Here is a 25,537-nt window from a genome sequence, read left to right as displayed (position 1 = left end):
TTCAACAAAAAAACCTTAAAATGTCAAAAAAAAATCAAGTTGAAAAGATATTGGAGAATAAAACTAATTATCCTCAATCAAATTTTGTCATTTCCCCCCCAAAAAAGAGGTCAAGCCAATCGAACAAAAAAAAGTGTATTTATTCCTATTAGAGAACAAAAAACTTTAATAAGGATGATCTTATGATATTAAGAATGATAATATGTATTTCTTTTCTCCTCCAGGTTTGCACGAGGGGGGGGGGGGGTTCTTATATCTCAATGACACCTAACAGACAATTCAGTGTTTTTTTTTAAATTGTTTTTCCACTCGTCTTCAAACCAAACAAACCCTCCTGTCAAAAAATATGTTTATAAAGTCAGTCGTCATAAGCTCGATTCAAATAAAAAAAAAACGTGTCAGGGAAAGGAAATGGGAAGAGGACAAAAAATCCACGCGTGAATTGTGTTGGATTCTTGTTTTTTTTGTGTGCTTTTTGCTTCATATTCTGCAAGCATCAATACAAGCTCCTGGATCAACATTGTATCCTATTCAGGTATTTTTTTGTACAAATAAGGGACTGATATACTCTCTGTTTATTGGAAATTAGAATAAAATACAACGTTGCTATACCAAATGGCTTGCCAATTTCTTCTAATTGCATCAAGATAGAAATAACCCACTTTTAATTTACTATTACTTTAATCTCCTAAAACCTAGACTCATGCAAAACATGCATTTTTATTTTCTCTTTGATATTTAGGCTAATTGGGGCCCAATTAAGTGTAAATTTTAAAAAGAAAATTTTTACATGATGTAGCTTCTGAGAAAAATAATATAAGTGGATGACAGGTCATAGAAAATTAAATTATCATCACAATTTAGATTTTTAATGTATTATCACCACATAAGTGCAACCACGACTGCCGTCTAGCGGTACATTTAGGTAAATATTCGGACAAAGGTCAACATCAGTTTTTCTATTACTTTATTAAGGGTTTCTGATTAAATAAAAATAGAGCGTACGTTTCTTTACGATTGCTTTTGACACTCTACTTTTATTATGACAAATTCATAGTTAATAGCTGCAATGTTTTGTTTGGTTTTGCTTGTGATTATTTACAACTTTTTCAACTTTATGTACATCATCCCTTCCATCCGAACCAAGCATTTCTAGACGGACATTTCCAGAGTGTTGCACTGACCGGAAACGGAAGTGAAAAGCACGTTGTTTTGGCGTACTTTCTTTTGTTTGTTTGGCAACAGTGATCGATATTTCTCATTAAAATTAGGCAAAAGAGACAAATAGTTATGATGAGACGCAACTTGTGCATTCGATGCGTCTTATTTCACATCATGGCGCTTTGCAAGCAAGCTTGATTTTCCGGGATTGATAGAAGAAAATGGATATGTCCCGGAGCAAGTCTTCAACATGGATGAAACTGGACTCTACTGGAAGAGGATGCCGTCCTGAACCTTTCTCTTCAAGGATGAACTCCAGAAGACATGTTTCAAAGCCCACAAGGATCGAGTGACTCTATTCTTGTGTGGCAATGCAGCAGGATTTATGCTGATGCCCGCCCGGCCTGATCTCCAGGTCACTGAATCCTCGCGCGTTGAAGAACAAGAACAGGGCCAGTCTATTGGATGTCCAACAAAAAAAGCATGGATCACCAAGGCCCTCACACATGACTGCTTCTTCAACTCCTTCGTTCCGCAGGTAAAACTTTACCTGGCCAAAAAGGGATTGCCCTTCAAAGTGGTTCTACTCATGGACTGTGCAGGAGGACAAGCAGCTAATTTGCACCATGAGGGGGATGCAGGTGGAGTTCCTTCCCCCCTAACACCACTTCCCTCATCCAGCCCATGGATCAGGGGTTTATCAGGGCCTTCAAAGCCCTCTCTCTACACCAAGGCGACAATGGAGGGTCTCATCTCCTCCATTGAAGAGCCCGACCAGACCTTCAGCATGAAGTTCTACTGGAATTACTACTACATAGCCACGTGTCTAACCAACATTCAGAATGCCCTAAAGGGCATGAAAGAACAGACACTCATCTCCAGCTGGAGGATATAGTGGCCACAGACCCTAACCCTACAGAAGATGACTAAGTCGGCGAGTGAGGAGTAAGAGGAGCCTGCTGCCGCCGCCGACGAGGGTGGCGAAGGTGGCCTTACTTTGCATAATTTGCAGGACCTCTTTAATACGAACAAAGACCTCCAAAGAAATGGACGATAACATGGTGAGTGAGGGCAGATCCATCCGGACTGCTATGATGTTTTTGAATTTTCTTTTAAAAAATGACCATGTATAATAAGGCTTTTTTTCTTGTTTTTTTTTCTGACAGAATGGAGTAGGTTTGGGACCAGCTTGTGGATGAAGCGCCGCCCAGACCGGTCGCCTTTGTATTGGTATGTGATGTCTCTCCTTATTGCAGAAATCATAGTGTGTTCATAACCCCTTACAAAAAATGTTTTAGAATTTAAACAAATATTTTTCATATATAAAAGTCAAGGTCACATAATAGAACAAGAGAAACTCTGCTGTCAACGTTTATTTTTATTTGTTCAGATTAATGACAAAGGCAAAAATGGATGACTTGTGGGATGGACAGTCCTCCGACAAAAAGGTTTCCCAAACCGTGGAGAGCGAGGACACCTGAAGACAAAGGTCAGTTTAAAAGACACATTTATGTTGCTGTGCAGAAAATATTACAAAATAAACTATACTATGTCGTTTTTTAAGCCTTACTATACTATGTTGTTTTTAAACCTAACTATACTATGTGGTTTTTAATTCTAACTATATTATGTAGTTTTTAATTATAACTATACTATGTCAGTTTTAATTCTAACTATAATATGTCGTTTTTTTAGCCTTACTATACTATGTCGTTTTTAATTCTAACTATACTATGTAATTTTTAAGCCTAACTGTAATATGTCGGTTTTTTTTTAGCCTTACTATACTATGTCGTTTTTAATTCTAACTATACTATGTAATTTTTAAGCCTAACTATACTATGTCGTTTTTTAGCCTAACTATACTATGTTGTTTTTAAACCTAACTATACTATGTGGTTTTTAAACCTAACTATACTATGTGGTTTTTAATTCTAACTATATTATGTAGTTTTTAATTCTAACTATACTATGTCAGTTTTAATTCTAACTATAATATGTCGTTTTTTTTAGCCTTACTATACTATGTCGTTTTTAATTCTAACTATACTATGTAATTTTTAGGCCTAACTATAATATGTCGTTTTTTTAGCCTTACTATACTATGTCGTTTTTAATTCTTACTATACTATGTAATTTTTAAGCCTAACTATACTATGTCGTTTTTTAGCCTGACTATACTATGTTGTTTTTAAACCTAACTATACTATGTGGTTTTTAATTCTAACTATATTTTGTAGTTTTTAAATTCTAGCTATACTGTCAGTTTTAATTCTAACTATAATATGTCGTTTTTTTTAGCCTTACTATACTATGTCGTTTTTAATTCTAACTATACTATGTAATTTTTAAGCCTAACTATACTATGTCGTTTTTAATTCTAACTATACTATGTAATTTTTAAGCCTAACTATACTATGTCGTTTTTAATTCTAACTATACTATGTAATTTTTAAGCCTAACTATACTATGTGTTTTTTAAACCTATTATCATTCAAGTAAAAGTCATCAGTGGATGAACTATTTTGGCATTAAAAAATGACTAAGTGTTTCACCCATTTCCCATTTGAAAATAAGTTTAAAGTATAAAGTACTAAGTATGATCTGGGAGTGAAAAGAGACAAAACAACAAGTACTACTGCTTTCTCTTACAGGTTGGTGGCCCAGTGGTTAAGTCATCAGTCTGCCAAATCTTTGGTCCCCGGTTCAATTCCCAGTGCCAGCAAAGATTTTCACACTAAGTCATCAGGTAAAAGAATTAAGTTTTCAATGGTGGATGAAACATTTTGTTGAAAAAATAACTAAGTGTTTCACCCCATTTCCTTGGATAAAACGTTTCAACACCCATGTATAAGTGGGGCACGAGTTGGTGTAGTGGGTTGCACACTCGCCTTTGCACGGAGAGAACGTGAGTTCGCTTCCCGGTGTCGGCGGTTCACTGACCAAGCAAGCGGTCGAGGGTCGGCCGAAGGCCGACCCGAGAACGCCTTTCGCACATACAGGTCCATCAAGTGTCTTCCGAACTGCCGAAGGCAGTTCGGAATATAACCTTTTGCTGAAAAGTATGACTAAGTGTTTTATATAAATTAAAAAGTTTTTTTTTTTTTTTTTCCTTCTTGTTCCATTTTCCAGGCCACATGGTGTAGTGATCAGCCAAACGACGGCCACGGGAATCGAACCCAGGTCTCCCAGGCGGGAGTCTTGTGATCTAACCTCTGCGCCAACCAAGTGACTACACTTTTCTCTGTAATCATTTCAGTGTCTTGACAAGAAGTCCACAGAAACAACTAAGTGAAAAAGTGTCTCGGCCGAGATTCGAACCCACGCCACCTGGACGAGAGACGGGTGAGTTAACCTCTGCGCCACAGTGACATGCAATACTATGTCTTTTTATAGCAAAATAGCCTTACTATACTATGTCGGTTTTTTAAAGAGAAATTACCTTTAACAAAAAAACTTAAAAAATTTAATTTTACATTGAATCATTACATCAGTTACGCAAAGTTATAATAATGTTTTACTCTTTTATTTAATACTTGTATATTCTACAATAAACAAATACATTACATTTCAAGGTGCAGAGTTCAAAGACGCCACCACATGATGCAAGAGAGGTCTCATCTTCAAGTTGGCCACCTACGAGGAAGATTACCTGGTCCTCCTGTTGGACACATACAAAAAAAGCAAATGTTAGCATCAATAAAGACTGGAGATTAAATAAATAAACTTGGGTGTATTTTTTTTGTAGTTTTACCTTGACCCGGCACTTTCCCTACTCTTGTAACCTCAAGCGTGTAACGTTTTGGGCACGCAGGGAGAGCTGCATCTCGATGCCAAGTCTTTATAAATAGAAAAAAAAGACATAGGAACATAAGTCTTTTTAAATAGAAAAAACGACATAGTGACCTATGTCATTTTTTCCAAGAAAAACGACATAGGTAACTATGTCGTTTTTGCCAAGAAAAACGACATAGGTACCTATGTCATTTTTTGGGAATAAATGACATAGGTACCTATGTCGTTTTTCTTGGCAAAAACGACATAGGTACCTATGTCATTTATTCCCAAAAAATGACATAGGTACCTATGTCGTTTTTGCCAAGAAAAACGACATAGGTACCTAAAAAAAAATGACATAGGTACCTATGTCGTTTTTCTTGGCAAAAACGACATAGGTACCTATGTCATTTTTTGGGAATAAATGACATAGGTACCTATGTCGTTTTTGCCAAGAAAAACGACATAGGTACCTATGTCATTTATTCCCAAAAAATGACATAGGTACCTATGTCGTTTTCTTGGCAAAAACGACATAGGTACCTATGTCGTTTTTCTTGGCAAAAACGACATAGGTACCTATGTCATTTTTTGGGAATAAATGACATAGGTACCTATGTCGTTTTTGCCAAGAAAAACGACATAGGTACCTATGTCATTTATTCCCAAAAAATGACATAGGTACCTATGTCGTTTTTGCCAAGAAAACGACATAGGTACTTATGTCATTTTTTGGGAATAAATGACATAGGTACCTATGTCGTTTTTCTTGGCAAAAACGACATAGGTACCTATGTCGTTTTTGCCAAGAAAAACGACATAGGTACCTATGTCTCTTTTTCCAAAAATACGACATGGGTATCTATGTCATTTATTCCCAAAAAATGACATAGGTACCTATGTCGTTTTTGCCAAGAAAGACGACATAGGTACCTATGTCATTTATTCCCAAAAAAATGACATAGGTACCTATGTCGTTTTCTTGGCAAAAACGACATAGGTACCTATGTCATTTTTTGGGAATAAACGACATAGGTACCTATGTCGTTTTTCTTGGCAAAAACGACATAGGTACCTATGTCATTTATTCCCAAAAAATGACATAGGTACCTATGTCATTTTTTGGGAATAAATGACATAGGTACCTATGTCGTTTTTGCCAAGAAAAACGACATAGGTACCTATGTCGTTTTTGCCAAGAAAACGACATAGGTACCTATGTCGTTTTTCTTGGCAAAAACGACATAGGTACCTATGTCATTTATTCCCAAAAAATGACATAGGTACCTATGTCATTTTTTGGGAATAAATGACATAGGTACCTATGTCGTTTTTCTCGGCAAAAACGACATAGGTACCTATGTCTCTTTTTCCAAAAAGAGACATAGGTACCTATGTCGTTTTTGCCAAGAAAAACGACATAGGTACCTATGTCGTTTTTGCCAAGAAAAACGACATAGGTACCTATGTCTCTTTTTCCAAAAATACGACATGGGTATCTATGTCATTTATTCCCAAAAAATGACATAGGTACCTATGTCGTTTTTGCCAAGAAAGACGACATAGGTACCTATGTCATTTATTCCCAAAAAATGACATAGGTACCCATGTCGTTTTCTTGGCAAAAACGACATAGGTACCTATGTCATTTTTTGGGAATAAACGACATAGGTACCTATGTCGTTTTTGCCAAGAAAAACGACATAGGTACCTATGTCGTTTTTGCCAAGAAAACGACATAGGTACCTATGTCTCTTTTTCCAAAAATACGACATGGGTAGCTATGTCATTTATTCCCAAAAAATGACATAGGTACCTATGTCGTTTTTGCCAAGAAAGACGACATAGGTACCTATGTCATTTATTCCCAAAAAATGACATAGGTACCCATGTCGTTTTCTTGGCAAAAACGACATAGGTACCTATGTCATTTTTTGGGAATAAATGACATAGATACCCATGTCGTATTTTTGGAAAAAGAGACATAGGTACCTATGTCGTTTTCTTGGCAAAAACGACATAGGTACCTATGTCGTTTTTCTTGGCAAAAACGACATAGGTACCTATGTCGTTTTTTGGGAAAAAGAGACATAGGTACCTATGTCGTTTTTGCCAAGAAAAACGACATAGGTACCTATGTCGTTTTTTTTTTCCATAGACAGGTTTTTCTATTGTGTTTTTGTGTGTGAAATATTACCAGTAGAACATTCCTTATCTTTGGATGTACTTCGACGACTCATGTACTTGGTGGCAGCAACTCATCTTGTATTACCCTGATCATGTAAAAAAACAAGACATACAATGTAATATTTACAGAGAAAAATAATATGTATATAACGACATTAAAATTGAACTATTACAAGGTTAAATCCAAAATCTGATGAACATTAAATTATAGATTATACTATTACAAGATTCAAATTGGGAAACAGTTATATTATTGCTTCTTTTTCTCTAACATGAAGCGAAAGTTGTTTGATTTTTAGGGCATCAACTTTTGCAGACGTGAATTCTGTGTGAGCACATTCTTTGGAGTAATACTACTATTAGATTGAAATATTTGGAGGAAAAGTCAAAATTAAGCAATACAGAACATTACATTACTTATTTTCACTTTTTGGTGACATTTGGACAGTGTGAAAATTTTGATTTTGGAGGTCTATGTGAGTCCTGCTGATAAAACTTTGAAGAGAATGACTATAGTTAACATAGGCGACATAGTTTTAAATTTTGGAAACGCAACTTCAGCGCTGAGGTCAGTGGGCGGAGTCTGTGCAGGACACGCCCATCTGACCACCCCGCAAGCCCTTTAACCCGTAATCATTAAATGGTCTTTTCCGTCATTGTGCGATCTTTGAAACGAATAAAGACAGCAATCTCGTTTGTAATTGTAAATGTTACCAATGCAAGTTTTTCAATCGGAACTATACATTTATATCCGTTTGCAGTATAGGAAACGGGAGCATTTCTTACCTTTTCGGTTATGCGTCTAGTACGAAAAAAGCAGCCGACGTCAAGATCATAAACTTCTTGGGGAACTTCTATCCATCTAAGCCTAGAAATGTGTCTTGTTTGGCTGCTGACCCAATTTAAATATCTTAGATAAAGCGAATAAAACCCTAAAAAGACATTTACAAACAAAACGAAGCACGCGCGCTAACGAAAAGTTGTTCCATTTCTCGTTCCGGACAGGTCACTTCCTGTTCACTGTCGGGTCATCATACGTCAGTCCTCGGGAACGCCCACCACCACAACAACAACAAAAATAAGAATCTACAATGGAATACTACTTTTATTGGTTGTTGTTGTTTTAAAAAACACCTCAACAAACAATCTGAAACAGGGCTCATGTGTCTGTTATGTTTAATATTCAAATAATTGATGGCAAAATGAAAATATTTACAAGAAAAATATGATCTGTACAAAGAAATATACATGCAAAGGTAGAAAATAAAAAGAAATAGCAAACTTGTACTTTATGACACGAGTGAAATGTGGACAGGTAACCAATAAAAAGAAAAAAAACAAAACAATCCTAAACGGAGATATCCAGTTCAAGTTTGTACACCTTTTCAAAATAAATAAAATGTCAAACGGGGGACTTTTTAAACTTTCTGAATTTGGCAAAAAATGGGAATCTGTACACAAACAAGTTGAAGAAAATGATGTACAAAACAGCTCCTCAGATTCAACTTCACTTCTACATTTTGTTCATTTTTTGTCTTTTCTTTTTTTTTTTTTTACATCGCTTTTTGACATTTGTAAACAATCATTTCACAAAGCCAACTCTGTGAAACCCTTAAAAAAAATACAATGAACGCTAGCAACTTTGGTGTACCAATACTACACAGGACAGACAGTACAAATAAAAAAAAAAATGATCAAACCGAGTGATGATTGCATTTGGACAAAAAAAAAAAAAAAGTACCAGCACTCATTAATTCTTATTCCACATGACGACCAACGTCTTCATAAATAGTTGCATAAAACGTTAAAGCTGCAACATTGCACATGAGAAATAGAAGGTACGATGAGCGAGTCTTACGCACAAAAAGTTCGGGATCTCAGTACAAGTTATTTAATTTAACCTTAATTCAAAAAAAAAAAAATTCAGTGACACTATCAGAGTCACAAAATAGCATCAGTTCAATGTGCGCCTGTATTTGAGCATAAAGCACAACACCCCTAACATTTTTTGAAGTCATGGTAAGGCTTAATTAAACAACTATTGTTCCATACGAAAGCCGAGTGTGTAAAAGAGCCAATGAAATCGCACAAGATGGCATCGCTTTTCTCAATGGGGCCACCTTGGGGGTCCTATTGAAGAAAACAACTAACTTGTCCTACAGAGATAGATTTTCATGTTTTTTTTATCTTTTAACATCTTTTTATGTAAATGCGAGTGAAAGGCAGCAAGCAGCAGTAGACGAGGGCATCCACCAACCTTCCAAGGACTTTACGTGAAGAGGGGAAGGGACCAGCTCAGTCTTTCTTTTAACTTTTCCTCGTACCGTTACCTCATTTCTTGGGATCGTACATTACCTCATGGCACTGGGACTCAAACCCGATTCTGCAATCGGTTTCGAATGAACCCCCGGACGGCGCCGATGGGCCTAGCGTCGGTCTGATGCTTCCTACGGTCGATGAAGGAGACCAATCGCGACGTGTCCAGGCATCGCTCGCTGGCGGGGCGTCCGTCGTCATCGTCGTGGTCCACGGCGGTTCCCCGCAGCCACGCCTCCTGCAAGCACAGCCCCGATGGCGGCCTCCCGGCGGGGTCGATCCTCAACAGCAGGCGCACAAAGTCGCGTGCCGCCTGGCTGACGGCGTGAAAGTAGTCCCCGGGGAAGCTGAAGTCCCGGCGGCAAATATTAAGGCAGGTCTCCTCGGCGCTCTCGTCCAGGAAGGGCGAGGCGCCGCTCAGCAGTACGTAGGCCACCACGCCGGTGCTCCATACGTCCGAGGTCAGCCAAGCGGGTTCGCCCAAAACCAGCTCCGGGGAGGCGAATTCGGGGCTGCCCAACAGCGGGTGCACGTAGGGGACGCCGCCCAGCTGCGCCGCGTCGCCCAGGTCGGTTACCTTGACCGAGGGTCGGCCGCCGGGACCGTGGACCACCAGCAGGTTTTCGGGCTGAGTGCGAAAAAAAGTCAGTTTTAACTCAAAGCTGGCAATGTTTGTGATGCTTTACGCTTACTTTAATGTCCAGGTGAGCGATTCTGCTGTTATGCAAGTAATGTAAAGCGTCCAAAATATCTCGGAGGTAGTGGGCCACCTTCTCCTCCGTCAGATTGCCCCAGCTGATGATATAATCCAGGAGACGACCTTGCTCGGCCCTGTCGGCAAAACCACCATTTTTTTTAACTCCCGCCTGGTAAGGCTTCCGATATAAGTCGGCGTTGGCGTCCACTCACATCTCAAGCACCAGGACAAAGCTGCCGGGGGTCTCGTACGTGTCCACCAGGTTGACAATGTTAGGATGTTGGAGCCTGTGGAGGAGGTTGACTTCCTGCGTGACGCGGTCCCGCCTCATCAGCTTCTTGTTGACCAGCTTGACGGCCACCGGACGCTTGGTGGCCCGGTGGTCGCAACGCTTGACCACAGAGAAGCGACCCCTGCAATCATAACGGGGCCATTGAGTCCAAATTCTTGGGATTCAAACCCCCCACTGTGATCACATTTGACAATTTACCTGCCCAATTCAACCACCTCGATATAGTGAGAGTCAAAGTTGTCTTTCCAGCTCACTCGCAAGCCATCGGTGGACACGGCTGACAAACATACGAGCACGTTAGTTTCAAATGAGGACGACTTGAACGAGCGCGGCGCCCCCTTCGACTCACCCAGCACTCGGAGGCTGGCCGCCGACATGACACTGCCCAGCTCGTTGGCGGCGACGCAGGTGTACACGCCGTCGTCGTCCGATGTCACGCCGACGATCCGCAGGGTCGCTTCGCCGGTGTCACTGGAACGTCAACGTTGGGGTAAGAGACCGACCGAGCCACGGTGTTGGGCTTATTCTGGGATACTATTATATATGTATATGTATATGCATATGTGCGCATTTAACCATTATATGTATACATTAATCATTATATGTATATATTAATCATTGTATGTATACAATAATCATTATATGTATATATTAATCATTATATGTATACATTAATCAATATACGTATACACTAATCATTACATGTATACATTAATCATATATATATATATATATATATATATATATATATATATATATATATATATATATATATATATATATATATATATATATATATATATATATATATATATATATATATATATATTAATCATATGTATATATTAATGATAACATGGACATATCATTATATGTGTGTATTATTCATAATATGTGTGTATTATTCATAATATGTATACATTAATCATTATGTGTATATAGTAATATGTATATATATCATTATATGTACATCTTAATCATTATATGTATATATTAATCATTATATGTATACATTACTCATTATATGTATACATTAATCATTATGTGTATACATTCATCACTATATGTATACATTAATCATTGTATGAATTTATTAATCATTATATGTATTATTACATTAAATGTAATATGGAATTGTTTTGCCGAATGGACGAATGGAGGCTTGTTTTTTAAAACCTAAAAGCACTTGTATTTTGACCTTAAGTGTGTTGTTCGCTTATGTATTGTTTTATATCATTATATTAAAGATAACTAAAAATGAACCTAACACACGGCTTACCTGTAAGCGATACTGAAACGGCCATTGTTGGTGAGGTGACTCTGGTCGGGTCCTCGCCAGGTGACGTTGGCGCGGGGTCGCCCGCACACTTTGCACCTCAAGGTGACGCTCTCTCCATTGTCGCAGGTGACATCGCTCAGGGGGACCAGGAACTCGGGAGGTACTGAAATGGGACGGGAAAAATATATTTTTTAAGACCATTGGAGACCTTAGTTGGCCGATGAAATAAAAACAACATGAGACACTTGCCATCGTAGATGTAGTTTGGATTTAGAAGCTGGGGGAGAAAAAGGTTGGGATGCTTAGAGGGGAATTGACATTGGAGTCTTCAGAAATTTCATGAGATGAACGTACCTTAACAGAAACTTTATTTGCATCTCTGGACTTCCTATAACCGTTTTCCAGCTTGGTATCTTTCTTGGACTCCTTTTCCTTTTTCTCGGATTTCTTTCGGATGCGCAAGGTGCTTTGCCAGGAAGACGACTTCCTACTGCTGAGGGAAAACGGTGACTTGAATGCGTACCGGCCGGCGGAATTCGACGGCAATCTGGCAACTTACTTGAGCGGTCCTTCGGGGCAATCGGGGACGACGGCGGAGGTGTGGCCTAGGACGAATCCGGGGATCCAGCCTTCGGCGGCGGGGCCCTGCTCGGTGGCCGCTCGGAACACTAGGAACATGTTTTGCTGGTTGCTGGCCAAAATCTGAACCACTTCGCCTTGGCTGACACTGATCTCGTCCTCCTTCACCGCCGTGTAGTCCTGGGTCACCAACATGGTGGATACGCTACTGCTGCTGCTACTTTCACTCTGCGTCAGAGGGAAGAAAGGAGGCCTTTAAGCGGCGGTTCTATGGAATTCCGAGTTCGAGATTAGGAATGGCCATTGACAAAAACTGTGGTACCTCGGCTCACTCGACCGGAGAGCTTTTTGAGATTCTCGGAAAGTGTTTATCAACACCAAACGACATGGCCGATACTCTTTTAACCCGAGTCGAGGTACCACCGTATTCGCAAGTCCGCTTGAAGTAGAAGACATTGGAAATATGGAATCGCTCGAAGAACAAGAAAGACAGAAGATGGGAAGAAGACGACTCTGACGCCGCGGCTCCAGGCAAAAAAAACGAGCCGGGTGGTTAGGTTTTCGGTGAGAGAGAGAATCCGTTTGCAGGCAAGAATACAAACGTCGGAGGTTAGTTGCAGTCAGAGGAGGATCGGGAGTTAGTCAAGCGTTGTTAAAAGTCAGAAATCAAGAAGCGGCCTCAAGAGATTTGTCCACCAGAGAAGTTAGGGACCAGAGAAAGTACTGCCAGAGTCTTGGGAGTAAGCTAAAAAGACGGGAGGGACGCTTGCCAAAGAGCAGAAATGCGTAGTAGTGGTGGACAGATTAGTAGCGCCGGTTTTGGCGAGACGGGGGGCCTTCCTCGCCCTCCTTGTTAGTTGGATCAGCAGAGGGTCTTTTGGTCTTACCCCGTTACTCTGAGTGGACTGGATGGACTGCTCGCTGGCGGACGAGCAGGTGCTCATCCGGTCAGCGTCCTTGCTGTGCGTGGAGTGTCTGTGGCCGGGGTTCTGGTTCGAGTTCTGACGGACCGGACTCTCGCCCGTCTCCCCGGGGAAGGTAAAGGAGCCCGGGCGGCTGGCCGGGGAGCCCGGCATGGAGCTCCAGAAGCCAGATTTTTGGCCGGGGCTGCCGGGGGGCACCGGGAGGACGTCCTTAACAAAGGCGGGAGGGAGCAAAAGGGGCGCGGCGGCCCGTGTTTTGCCGGAGGGGACAGACGGCGACGTTCCGACAGCGCCACGGACCGTGGGAGCGACGACGCTCGTGGGGGGCTGGGCTTGCTCCTCTACGGTCTGGGTGGGACGTTTGCCCTGTGGGCTGCCCCCCGCGGGGAGAACTGGGGGAGGAACAGGACGAGGACTCGCACCTGGATCATAAGTGAGTACAACTAAAGCCTCCGCTACAGCTCGGATGGCAAGGGTGCGTTTACCTGACATCTTGTTGGGGGTGTCGGGGTCGGCCCCGGGGTGGTTGCGGAGGGGCTGGGGTAGGCGGGAGGGCTGGGGGATCCTGGACGCTCGGCGGCAGACGCTCGCTGGGGAACCTCCCGCCGCGTTGGTGGCGGTGGTGGTGGTGCTGCTTCCGCTGGGAGGGCCAATAGTGGACACGCAAGTACCCCCACTGGCCGCCACGTGGTTCCTCTGATAGTCGATGGGCGAGGTCAGAGCTACGGAACGAGAGATACAAACAAAGGATTGATTTTTCAGCCAATCGTACACCAAGTACGGACAAATAGGCTTAAGGACAGTTTTTTTCTCCCCCCCCACATCCATCAGGACTCTAAACTTGTGGTAGTATGACACACAATCCCTTCTGTGTAATAACTAATGGGTAGTGTAACATGAAAAAACACGTTGGGTGGTGATCTGCCTCCTATTGGCTGACTAAAGGGCAGTAAAAAACGTTAAAAAACGACGTAGTATAGCAAGGCTTTTTTCTTTTAAAAACGACATAGTATAGTAAGGCTTTTTTACTTAAAAAACGACATAGTATAGTAAATTATTATTATAGGAATCCAAGAACACCAATGCCTATTTCAATTAACCACATGCCGACTTACTATTGAGGAAATTGCGCTGGCTCTCCAGTATTTGTCCAATCTGAAGAGCCCAGACTTCTCGCACCCCCGGGTGGGAAGAGTGCAGCACAAAGGTCTCCACCGTGCCGTTGGTGGCGCGAGAAGTCAGCATGAACTTGCAGGGGTCGTCATCCACATTCTCTTCCAGGCCTAAACTGTTCACCTGGATTTCACAAAAATCAACATTATATATACATTTGATAAAAAAAAGTCAACAATGAAGTCATCTTTTCACCTTAAGGCTGTTCTTGTAGAGGAATCCGGGCGAAGAGAAACCTTTCTTCTTGTCTAGCGGCTCGCTAAAGATGAGCAACTGCTCAAAGAGGAAAACTCGTCTCTCCTTCCCTCGACCGAGAGCGCTGCCTTGGACGTCCGTCGCCACCGTGAACGTGTCCTGCAGAAGAAGGCGTCCCTGGGCGACAATTTTGCCCTGGAGATGGCAAGCAAGTCCAGTAAGAGGGAATTTGAAATGAAAAAGGACAGGAAAATTGTGGTTCTTACTTCAAATCCCTGAAGCCGACCAACATTCATCATGTCGTTGCACCTTTTGGGTACGATGCACATGATCTCTACCGCTTTCTGCAAGAATCACAAATGGCATTAAAAGCTATGTCTTAAAAAATGGTCTATATTTGGTCTTACCTCGAGATCTGCAGACTCCAGGCCTGCCTTTTTCGAGTGTTTCAGGAAATCCTAAAAAAGAAGTAAATGACTTAAAGACAACTGTATTGTGTAGACTGTTAATTTCTGTCATATAGTAGTTTTAAAGGGAATGCAACCTTAAGCAAGAGCTGGTATTTCATAATCCTCTGGACTGGTTTGATGAGCAAGTCTGTTATTTGCAGTCTGTGGCCAAGCTGCTGCTTCATGTCCTGCCCCCCCCAAAAAATAAAAAATCCACTCAAATTAAAGTTTCTTCTCAACTGTACTCCAATTTTCAACCTTACCTCAAAGTAAGTATCGATGTATTCTGCCACAACGTGCTCAGACTTGGGCTTGTTTTGACAATACACCACATACATGTTAAGTCGTCGCTCCTGCTTGTAAAATAAACAAAAAAACACAATTTGACGAGGAGTAGGAGATAAAACAAACAACAACACGTAGGAAATTGAACAAACCTGTTTAAGAAAGACAGGTCCAAGTCTGTCTGGATCCTCCAAACATTTCTCCAACTCGCCCAGAAAGAAACTAAAGAAGAGGTAGAGGAGATTGTGAGATTATAAAAGCGGAATAATCTAGTCTGAGCAATGTGCCGGTCTCTCGTACTCTTTGTGCCAGTCGAAGATTTGATGGATGTTTCCAAAGACAATTTTGTCCCTGCCCTTCATATCATCAGGGACGCCTTCTTCCTTCATTTTGCTCATGTAGCCCTGAACACAAGTATCCCCAAACGCTTAATAAAGAAGTTACGAAGAGTTTAAAATGACGTAAAGCTGCCCGAACTCACCTCCACCACCTGACTGAGATCTTTGACATAATCCCTCTCGGATTCCACCAAGTCCAGCAAAATGAAACTGGAGCAAATGGTAGTGTTAAAAGTCAAGCGGAAAGTTAAGAAAGAAAAGAAAAATGGATCCACATACTGTCTTTTCTTGAGGATGCTAGCACGCCGTTCGTCCATCTCTTCCATCGGGGACGACGAGGAGAGGAGGGAGTTGTCCGAGGGGTTGAAAGAGGTAGAGCTGCTGTCTCCTTGTTCTACCGACAGCGAGCTGGGCCGGTCCTCCAAAGCCTGGTGACGGAAAGTCCAAGGTTCAAAAAAACTACCTCATTTCATGCTTAACATACACGCACTTTATGCTTAACATACAGGCCTTTTCTGCATAACATACAAGCATTTTCTGCATAACATACAAGCATTTTCTGCTTAACACACAGGCCTTTTCTGCATAACATACAAGCATTTTCTGCATAACATACACACATTTTCTGCTTAACATACACAAATTCTCTGCTTAACATACAAACATGTTCTGCTTGACATACACAAATTCTCTGCTTAACATACACACATTTTCTGCATAACATACATGCATTTTCTGCATAACATACACACATTTTCTGCTCAACATACACAAATTCTCTGCTTAACATACACACACATTTTCTGCTTAACACACAAATTCTCTGCTTAACATACACACACATTTTCTGCTTAACTTACACAAATTATCTGCTTAACATACACACATTTTCTGCATAACATACACACATTTTCTGCATAACATACACACATTTTCTGCTTAACATACACAAATTCTCTGCTTAACATACACACATTTTCTGCTTAACATACACAAATTCTCTGCTTAACATACACACATTTTCTGCATAACATACATGCATTTTCTGCTTCACAAACAACCATTTTCTGCATAACATATATGCCTTTTCTGCTGAAAGCTATGTTTAAAAAAATTCAAACAAGCAAGCCCATGCTTCCATTTCCTACCATTTTGCTTTTGACCAGCTCTTCAATAGCGCTCACTAATTCGGCAGCACTTGGCGTTTCGGAGCTGGACGGGCGCACTGACAAACGAGAGGAGTTCTGTAGATATATGGAGAAAAAAAAATCTTAAAATAAGCACCACTCCACACACAAAAAAAGTTGATCTTTTAGGGCCTAAGTCCACCAGATATTTTGAGTACACATTTATACTTTTGAGCATAGCAACAATAGCACATGGTGAACAAAGACCCTAAAAAGTCCTTCTTTCTCATATGAATGGTTTGATAAAATTTTAAAAAATGGCCTTCAACCACGAGCATATAAATGGAATGAGCCGGTTATTTCATTGGATTGTTTAGGGACATGATTTTTTTTATTTTTATAGCTTTGGGCGTTGTCGTATTGGGCTTTGGGTCAAATCATAAAACTTAAAACCAATTGGGGAAAATAGTGAAAGGTTAACAGAAAAAAAAAGCCAGTAAAATGTTGAAGCTGAGTGAAAATGAGTAAAAAAAAAGGGGGAGAAGTAAAAAAGTGTTTAATTAAATATACTCCTTAATGAAGGGATGAACAGTCTTTAAAAATGTCAAAGAGGGAGATGAAGGACTTAAATATAAACATATATTCCAGGAGAATCTCACCCTTGCTCGGCTGTGCTTCCCCAATTAGGTTTTCTGGGTGAGCCTGTGCGCTTTCGTGGCCTCGCCAGCGTTTATACAGATGCCAATTATGAGATTAAACGCACAGAGGGTCAAAAAGGCGGATGAGGACGAGCGGGGTGAAGAAAGGAAGGAAGGAAAGGAAGGGAAGTGATGGCAACACAAGGGAACACTTTCATTTTTTTTTGTTTCCATCTGGGTGAACGTTGCTTTCAAGGCCCTCCAGCTTTTCCACATGTGGTTAAAAAAGCTGTTGTCTTGTTACATTTCCATACGCGTGAGGAGAACTAGCTAGCACTTTGGCACATAAGGCTTCATGAAGTGTGAGTTAAAATTAAAAAAAATAATAATAATAAAAGGAGTCTAAGCAAATTTAGTATTGCTGAAAAAAAATTGAAAAAGGCTAAAAGTTTACGTTGGGGGTAAAAGGGCGCCTACATTGCTAGAAAAAGCCAAAAAAAAAGAAGAAGAGCATTTACAGCTGAGAGTTGCAAGTTGGGGGGGGGGGGAAAGCGGGAGGAAAAAGGGTCTTTTTTTTTTAGATGGAGAGGTATGGAAACTGAGACAAAGCAAAGACAGGACATAAATCAAGGTAATGCTACATTAATGGCAAACAATACAAGCAGGAAACAAAACAAAAGAGAAACACAAATTAGTGTCAGAACAAAGATTTCGGCTGCGTTCAAAACTAGTCAGAGAGGAAAGAATAGGATGCAACACGGGAAAGAGAGAAAAAGTCAAACCATAATCAGAAAATATACGGTCCTAAAAGTGGACAAATTAAAAAATATGAAGACCATGAAGTGTCCTGCCAACGTCACCCATTTTTTTTGGACTGTCCTATTCCAGAATGTCGAATTTACCTTGTCGTCCTGCGAGTCTGCCTGTAGCAAACTATGCTGCTGGATAGCCATTGGCGGAGGGAGGGGTACCGAATCCGGACCCTCCTCGCCTTCCTCTTCACCGCAACTCTGCATACCCGAAGAACTGGATTTGGACAAGGTCCCGCTGGAAAGCCCTTCGTTTCGGACCCTCTGTGTACAATTTGGGAATGATTGGTAGATGATAGCACTGTTTTTTCTGACTTTGCACATGTGTTAAATCCATAAAAAAACTGTCTTACCTCCTCCACGGTTTCGTCCTGCGGCGTAGCGGCGCTGTCGTCCGAGTCCTTTTGCGAGCCCACCGTCATCTCGCCGCTTTTCCTGACTTCTCGGCTCTTCTTGTGTTTGTGGGCGAGTTTCTTAACGTGGCCGTCTGCTTTGCCGCTGCTCAGTCGACGCACGGGGCTGGTTAGCCATTTACGTAAAGTATTGCCTACCAAAAAATGGAAAAAAAACAACAACTTTGACAAGGGTACGAATTAATTCCACCATATTTCGATTTGTTGTGGATTTTGGAGCCGTGTCTGGGTACCCGGTCGTTTCGGTCCGGGTGAAGCGTGGGATCCCATCACATGACCGGGTTGAAGCGTGGCAGAAGATCCGGGCATGATGGAATCGTTGCTGCAGACTGACAAGGTGTCTGGAAAAGATTAAAACATCAGGATTTTAGGGAAAGGGTGTCCGACTCGGGTTAATTCGCGGGCCATTGTAACTCAATTTGGTGTGGGCCGGACTATTTTAGATATCATTTTGAGATTTTTGTATTTTATTTTGACAAAAGGAGCCATATGTGGCTCTTTTGATGGACGCATATGGCTCTCCACTAAACTGGGAGCTAAAAATATGGAATGTCAGTGAGAAATCAGTAAATATAGTACATTTATAAACTTCTATTTACTTTCATCGTAAAAAAGAAAGTCGGCACTCATGATTGACTTTCCCGGGCCACACAAAAGGATGCGGCGGGCCAGATTTGGCCCCCGGGCCGCCACTTTGTGATTTAAGGGGGGGGGGTTCCAAAACTAATGAACTGGACCTTTGTAATTATTAACAGCGAAACAAATAAGTATGTGTGGAAATGCAATGTTGTTACCTTTGTGGTTGAAGATGCCCTCCATCTCCATGGAAGAGCGAGAGTGCGCAATGCACAGCATGGCGCAGGGCACCAGACCCTCCAAAGCCGGGGAGCGGTCAGTGGTCCTCACCAGGCACCAGTCGGGTTTATCGTGGCAACGTTCCAAAACCTCCACCGTCTGCCCTCGTCGTACCGTCAGCTCGTTGCTGTTACTCGCCACAAAGTCGTGAATCACCACCGTCAGCTCGCAACCGCCGGAGAGCTGCGAGAAAGCGTCGAGGAGGAGGAGGATTGGGGGGGTGAATGACCCAATTGCGTGTGGTCGTGCGTCACCTCGGCGTGATGATGTTCTCACCTTGTCGCTGTCGAGGGTGTTCTGGGAGGTGCGGGAGGCCAATGAGATTGTGTCGGGCTGACTGCTGCCTTCGCCTTGACTGTCCAGATCCTCTCCGTCCCTGAAACCATTAAAAGGCACCCTCACATTAAGTTTTTCTAATACAGACTTTGAAAATTTGCAAGTATATGTTCAGTGGGCATTAAAATGGTGTTTACATGCTAATTAAAATGACTGAATTTTGTCAAAAGTATCCTAAAATGATTCAACAAGACTAAAAAGATTCAATAACTATTAAAATAGTACAAAAAGTCATTTTTTGGATTGGTTTGCCTCTGCATAGTTGAAACCGATGATCATCGAAGAGAAGGATTCTGGCAGTCAAAACTTCGGAATAGGAAATTAAAAGTGGGTTGAATCTACCCCATAACGCAATTTCATGGGTTACCTTCGTCCCTTGTGGTGCTTGGCGGCGCTGGCTTTGGGAATATGAATGGGTTCTTTAAGCGCCCCCCTCAAGTGAATGGTGCGCTCCTGGATCACTTCCCGGATGTGTTTGATCCAGTCTTGCTTGTTCTCAATGTTGGATGCCTATTTATTCGGAGGACAGCAAAAATTACGGCCATTTGGAAATCGTCTTTTTTGGGGGAACGGTTGGTTCCTTGACATACTTTTTTACCCACAAGTCTGAACAAAACAAACATTAGCATCGGCCAAAAGGGGTGTAAAAATACACCATCTTTTTACAGATAATAAATGAACTGATCCTTCAAATGCCTTAATTTTTATGGTCAAATTAAAGGTTGCTTTTTGCGTTATCATTTCAGACTTGTGAGGAGTTAAAGGACTGCGTTCCGGGATATTTTGTACTCACCATGGCTCCGTGTTTGGATCCCTGACTTAGCTTTAAATTTGAAATATGAGATAGAAAATTTCAATGGGTTTGCCATACAAGAATATAGATTTTTTTTTTTGCACAAAATGGATTAATATAATCAAAAAACGGCAACAACCTGCTTTCACAAACCAAATTAGGCATGCATTATGATGCGCAATGATTAGTAATGAGACACATTTTGTTAACAAAATACTTAAAAAGCACAGGATGGAGATGTTTGAATTACAACCCCTGTCTTAGAGTGTTGGAAAAAGGACAGCAAAAAGACAAGGATGCAAACTTAAAATAAAAATCAACAGTTCAGACTAAACAAAACTGTACAATTCCACCCATCAAAAAAAACACTGAACTCAATGAGCTGAAAATAAAAAAATCAAATGGACTAACTATCAAAACCACATGGTGATGTACGTATAACATGCCCAAAAGCGAATAGCAAATATCTCGCATCTTACCTTAAGGACAATCTTGTTATCTGACGTTGGCGTGCGTCCCACCCAAAGAGCAAACTTGCATGGGTCACCCTCCACGTGCTCCGTCACCCCTAACTCGGAGGTCTACAGAGAAAAAAAAAATGCTAGTCACCGCTAACGTGGTGGATGTGCGCTCAGAGTTCGTGAGCACTCACAAAGAGTTTGCTCTTGTAGATATATTTGCTGCGTCCATTGGAGTCTTTGACCTCCTTGCTGAAGACCAATGACATCTCAAAGAGGAAAAGGTGCCTTTCCCGGCCTTTACGGATCAGGGTCTTTGGATCCCACACCTGGAAGGACTCCTGAAGGATCAGCTCGCCCTGAGACTCGATATTCTCATCAAAACCTGGAGGGAGACAAGGTGGTAAAGTCAGTCGCCACGGTCGCGATTTGGTAAGAAAATGGCGGCCGGATGAAGTCACCTTCCAGCATGGAGAGATGCATGGCGTCATTGGCTCTTTTGGGGACGCTGAGCATCACCTCCAAGCCGTCTTTAATTTCGCCTTTGCCTTCTTCGCAGCATGTCAGAAGTTCCTAAAAAAAGTACTAAAGTAAGACAACATAACAACAACATGGGCATTTTTTTTTTTAGGTTACCTTGAGCAAGAGCTGATATTTGGTGATTCTTTGCACAGGTTTAATCAGATAAGAAGAAATGGAGTTGGCCAGTCGGTGTCTTTGTTGAATTTCCTGTTTCGGCAGAAAGAGAGGAAATAAAATTCCATCGGTGTCATTTACTTGGTGCTTGGACGTTTGGTCACCGGTCTTTTGGGAGTGTACTGTTGAAACCAGCTCTCAAAATTATATTAATGAGAGAGTTTAATATGTAAGAGAGAGAGAGTTTAATATCTAAGTACTGTTTAATATCTAAGTACTGTTTAATATCTAAGTAATGTTTAATATCCAAGTACTGTTTAATATCTAAGTACTGTTTAATATCTAAGTACTGTTTAATATCCAAGTACTGTTTAATATCTAAGTACTGTTTAATATCTAAGTACTGTTTAATATCTTAGTACTGTTTAATATTTAAGTACATTTGACCAGAACCAATAGGGACCAAAAGACTGGCGACCAAATGTCCGGTCACACATTTACTTTTGTGTTGCTGTGGTGTCTTTAAACTTACGTCAAAATAGTTCCCAGCATGCTCCAGGATGAGTTGAGTGGAGTCGGGTTTGTTCTTGCAGTAATTCACGTACATTTGGAATTTGTCAGCCTACACAAAAAAAATGATATAAAGTTATTCAAACAACATTATTAACCTTTAATTAAGGCTATTGGTAAAGTGGTACATACCCACGTCACAAAGCAATGGCCAACATCTTCAGGCAATTGTTCATATTTTTCCAGCTCTTTAAGGAAGATGCTAAAAAAGAAAGAAAACAAAACATATTTAAAATGCTACAAAACATTAATTGAACCATATGATGGCCAAACATTTTCCCCTGGTAAAAAATGGATGTAACATAAATCGTGTATGTTAAAAGCATCTATCCAGTCACGTAAAGAAACTGCAATTGAACACCGGGAGGCGCTAAAACAATAACAAGTCTCTGATTTTCTGTTTCTGGATGAGAAAAGTAAGGAGTCATAGCTTCTGCTTACTTATGGTGGAATTCATAAAGATCTTGCATGTTCCCAAAGATGATGTGCTCCTTATTAACAATTCCTGGAGGAATCTCCTCCACGCCGCTGGTCATTTCCCACAGGTAAGTCTGCATAATGGCAAAATAAAAAGAAAAAAATTGTAAAATCCTGCAGTAGCAATTAATGGAAGAGATAAAAAAGGCAGTGCAACTTACATCCATGCACTCGCGCAGGTCTCGCACGTACGCCTTTTCCGTCTGAATCAGCTCGGCCATGATGAAACTAAACAAAATCATCAATAAGGCATGACATGGTGATTTATTCATTTTTAACTTTAATATAAAAATATAGGAAAAAATAGAATGAGTTAAAAAAAATCATTATACTTTAGACCTGATGTCTACATACTATGTGGACATCACATTTTGTATCTCAAATGTTGATATTTTGGCCTAAATTTTATTTTTTAATGTGTGTTATGTTTAAAATAACCCATATAGTCCCATCCCCTATAAAAGCATTAAAGTCAGTTTAAGTTAAATCAGAGACTTACTCTTTTCTACGAGCAGACTTGCGTTTCTCCTCATTCAACTCGTGGGCGGCGTCCCGCAATTTGACGTCCGATCCCGGCGCGATGGCGGGAATGATGTCCAGTTGGAGATCCTTGCTCTGACAAACCAGAGACAAACACTGATGTGGCCGCTTGGTGAATAAATAACGAGCGCACTTTTTTTCCACTTACGGCTTTGTTGGAGTCGGACGAGATCCCCAGAGCTTTCTCCAGGCTGCAGCGATATTTGTCCATTCTCAGGGAAAAGTCTCGGTAGCGTTTGTCCACTGCCGTCACCCATTTCTTGATCTCGCCGGCGTGACTGTGACCCTTGTCGCAGAATCCGTCCGCCAACTGGATGAGCAGCTTCACGCGCTCTTTGGTTTGCTATGAGGGGGAAAACCAAGTGAGATAGTCTGAACGCCGCGTGGGGGGAGGGACGCTGGACCCCACCTTTGCGGTGATGTGGAAATCCTCGTGTTCTTTTAGCAGCTCCTGCGTGTGGTGGATGCCAGAGCCGGTGGAGGTGTGCGTGGACAGGTAGAACTCCCCCGTGTCGTGAATCCATTCGAGGGCCTGAGAAGGAACAAACAGCAAGTTGGCATTCAGACATTTGGGGGTGGGTGTTGTTTCTAGGTAAGTCTTTTCACCTGTTTGGCACTGCGTTCAAAGACCACATACTGCTGACACTGGTCCAGACGGCGTTTCCTCATGGTCCAAAAGTGGAGGACGCGATTTTCTCTCTGCAGCAGCTCATTGAGGATGTCTAAAAGAAGGAGTGTATGATCAGTAATCTTCGTTGGTCGTCGGTCAAATGGTGACAGAGTTTACTGTTGAAGCCAGCTCTCAAAATTATATTCATCAAAGAGAGTTGAATATCTAAGTACTTTTTAATATCCAAGTACTGTTTAATATCAAAGTACTGTTTAATATCAAAGTACTGTTTAATATCAAAGTACTGTTTAATATTGAAGTACTGTTTAATATCTAAGTACAGTTTAATATTTAAGTACAGTTTAATATTTAAGTACAGTTGAATATCTAAGTAAAGTTTAATATCTAAGTACTGTTTAATATCCAAGTACTGTTTAATATCTAAGTACTGTTTAACATCCAAGTACTGTTGAAACCAGCTCTCAAAATTATATTAATGAGAGAGAGTTTAATATCTAAGTACTGTTAAAAACAGTAGGTATTTAGATATTAAACTCTCTCTCATGAATATAATTTTAGTTTTTAACTGTTTTTTTTTTAAATGCCACAAACTGACTTTTAACTTGCTGCTCCGGTGCCTTGACGTGACTTAGCATTCCCGGCATGTTGACACTATTCCTGTGCATGTACTTCAGGAAAACGTCTGCATTTCTCCGAGCCAGCGTGCACGCCTGAGGACAAAACGAGAAAAAACGTGTGCGCTTAGAGATGTCAAGAAAAACCCAGTTTTTTATCTCCCGTCCTATTATTCCAACCTTGAGGAAGGCTTCCTTCTGCTCCAGATGTTTACTGATCATGGGGGTGACGTGGTCCGTCTCGCAGTTGGGGCCGAGTTTGTCCACTCCTCCACACCAGTCCTCTTCTCTCTTGTACTCTTGTTCCAGGCTTTCCAATACACTGCACACCTGCAATGGAGATAATTGAAATGTAAATGTGTGTTTTTTTAATCTATTTCAGCCGTCATTCAATTCCCTATGTCCTACTTGTTCCGAGGTTTTGTAAAAGGCCACGGAGGCGTTAACCAGCTTGAGCCTGTCCTCCATTTTGAGCATAAGCTGCTGCCAGTGGGACGCCACGCTCTCCGCACAGTCTCTGATCAGGTCCATGTCGTAATGGTTGGCCTGAAGCAGAGCCTCGGCCTTCTGTTGAACCTGCAGGGCGCTCTGGTGGGTCTTCTGCGGAAACGGACACGCGACGGATGAGCGCCCGTCCTTCTCCGCGCAGGTGCAAAAATAAACAAAAAGAACCTCGATGGCGTGTTGAAACTGCTCGTGTTCCCTCTGCAGCTGCTCGGCTTCCTGCAACGAGCTGGCTGTGATGAGACCGGCGTTCAGCATCGACTCGCCGTTACGAATCCAACCCAGGACCTGCGGGGGGAAAGTACTGTTCAATATCCAAGTACTGTTTAATATCTAAGTACTGTTTAATATCTAAGTACTGTTTAATATCTAAGTACTGCTTAATATCTAAGTACTGTTTAATATCTAAGTATTTTTTAATATCTAAGTACTGTTTAATATCTAAGTACTGTTTAATATCTAAGTACTGTTGAAACCAGCTCTCA

At 41.2% G+C, this 25,537-nt stretch overlaps 1 protein-coding gene and 2 long non-coding RNA genes across 6 annotated transcripts in view; 1 reads left to right on the top strand and 2 right to left on the bottom strand.

Annotated features, from left to right (window-relative positions):
- Positions 1-939: 939 nt before the first annotated feature.
- On the top strand, positions 940-4,887 carry LOC144215175 (uncharacterized). Of its 2 annotated transcripts, XR_013330358.1 has the most exons (6): positions 940-2,222; positions 2,328-2,391; positions 2,552-2,650; positions 3,816-4,163; positions 4,294-4,506; positions 4,737-4,887. It is a non-coding gene; the product is annotated as an uncharacterized LOC144215175 (long non-coding RNA). The 2 variants fall into 2 exon arrangements; XR_013330357.1 differs by having other exon boundaries at positions 941-2,222; positions 3,816-4,506.
- LOC144215176 (uncharacterized) lies at positions 2,520-8,145 on the bottom strand. 3 transcript variants are annotated; one of them, XR_013330359.1, is made up of 6 exons: positions 7,912-8,145; positions 7,136-7,211; positions 4,916-5,000; positions 4,729-4,822; positions 3,814-4,491; positions 2,520-2,638 (listed from the first exon to the last, which is right to left on the bottom strand). It is a non-coding gene; the product is annotated as an uncharacterized LOC144215176 (long non-coding RNA). The 3 variants fall into 3 exon arrangements; XR_013330361.1 differs by having other exon boundaries at positions 3,814-3,898; XR_013330360.1 differs by lacking the exon at positions 3,814-4,491.
- A 139-nt stretch (positions 8,146-8,284) lies between these two features.
- LOC144214565 (triple functional domain protein-like) overlaps positions 8,285-25,537 on the bottom strand; it is a 31,022-nt gene continuing 13,769 nt past the window's right edge. Inside the window, exons 18-61 of the mRNA XM_077743045.1 lie at positions 25,221-25,340; positions 24,957-25,148; positions 24,729-24,878; positions 24,530-24,644; positions 23,910-24,025; positions 23,713-23,835; positions 23,452-23,646; positions 23,263-23,378; positions 22,925-22,991; positions 22,728-22,837; positions 22,419-22,488; positions 22,249-22,338; positions 21,717-21,809; positions 21,542-21,653; positions 21,275-21,465; positions 21,102-21,203; positions 20,197-20,339; positions 19,770-19,869; positions 19,433-19,676; positions 18,872-18,979; positions 18,579-18,772; positions 18,319-18,489; positions 16,800-16,895; positions 15,931-16,079; positions 15,795-15,861; positions 15,614-15,717; positions 15,466-15,535; positions 15,292-15,381; positions 15,124-15,216; positions 14,987-15,037; positions 14,846-14,923; positions 14,580-14,774; positions 14,327-14,507; positions 13,697-13,933; positions 13,176-13,633; positions 12,269-12,516; positions 12,064-12,202; positions 11,959-11,986; positions 11,710-11,872; positions 10,780-10,901; positions 10,629-10,707; positions 10,351-10,551; positions 10,134-10,272; positions 8,285-10,069 (exon numbers count right to left, since the gene is read on the bottom strand). Of these exons, the coding sequence (XP_077599171.1) occupies positions 9,497-10,069; positions 10,134-10,272; positions 10,351-10,551; positions 10,629-10,707; positions 10,780-10,901; positions 11,710-11,872; positions 11,959-11,986; positions 12,064-12,202; positions 12,269-12,516; positions 13,176-13,633; positions 13,697-13,933; positions 14,327-14,507; positions 14,580-14,774; positions 14,846-14,923; positions 14,987-15,037; positions 15,124-15,216; positions 15,292-15,381; positions 15,466-15,535; positions 15,614-15,717; positions 15,795-15,861; positions 15,931-16,079; positions 16,800-16,895; positions 18,319-18,489; positions 18,579-18,772; positions 18,872-18,979; positions 19,433-19,676; positions 19,770-19,869; positions 20,197-20,339; positions 21,102-21,203; positions 21,275-21,465; positions 21,542-21,653; positions 21,717-21,809; positions 22,249-22,338; positions 22,419-22,488; positions 22,728-22,837; positions 22,925-22,991; positions 23,263-23,378; positions 23,452-23,646; positions 23,713-23,835; positions 23,910-24,025; positions 24,530-24,644; positions 24,729-24,878; positions 24,957-25,148; positions 25,221-25,340 (6,483 nt within the window). The 3' untranslated portion in view covers positions 8,285-9,496. The remainder of the gene's footprint in view (positions 10,070-10,133; positions 10,273-10,350; positions 10,552-10,628; positions 10,708-10,779; positions 10,902-11,709; positions 11,873-11,958; positions 11,987-12,063; positions 12,203-12,268; positions 12,517-13,175; positions 13,634-13,696; positions 13,934-14,326; positions 14,508-14,579; positions 14,775-14,845; positions 14,924-14,986; positions 15,038-15,123; positions 15,217-15,291; positions 15,382-15,465; positions 15,536-15,613; positions 15,718-15,794; positions 15,862-15,930; positions 16,080-16,799; positions 16,896-18,318; positions 18,490-18,578; positions 18,773-18,871; positions 18,980-19,432; positions 19,677-19,769; positions 19,870-20,196; positions 20,340-21,101; positions 21,204-21,274; positions 21,466-21,541; positions 21,654-21,716; positions 21,810-22,248; positions 22,339-22,418; positions 22,489-22,727; positions 22,838-22,924; positions 22,992-23,262; positions 23,379-23,451; positions 23,647-23,712; positions 23,836-23,909; positions 24,026-24,529; positions 24,645-24,728; positions 24,879-24,956; positions 25,149-25,220; positions 25,341-25,537) is intronic.

This window comes from Stigmatopora nigra, chromosome 21 (assembly GCF_051989575.1).
Source record: "Stigmatopora nigra isolate UIUO_SnigA chromosome 21, RoL_Snig_1.1, whole genome shotgun sequence".
Lineage (NCBI taxonomy): Eukaryota > Metazoa > Chordata > Actinopteri > Syngnathiformes > Syngnathidae > Stigmatopora > Stigmatopora nigra.
Note: the sequence above shows the minus strand (reverse complement) of the source record. Positions and strands in the feature narration are given on the sequence as shown.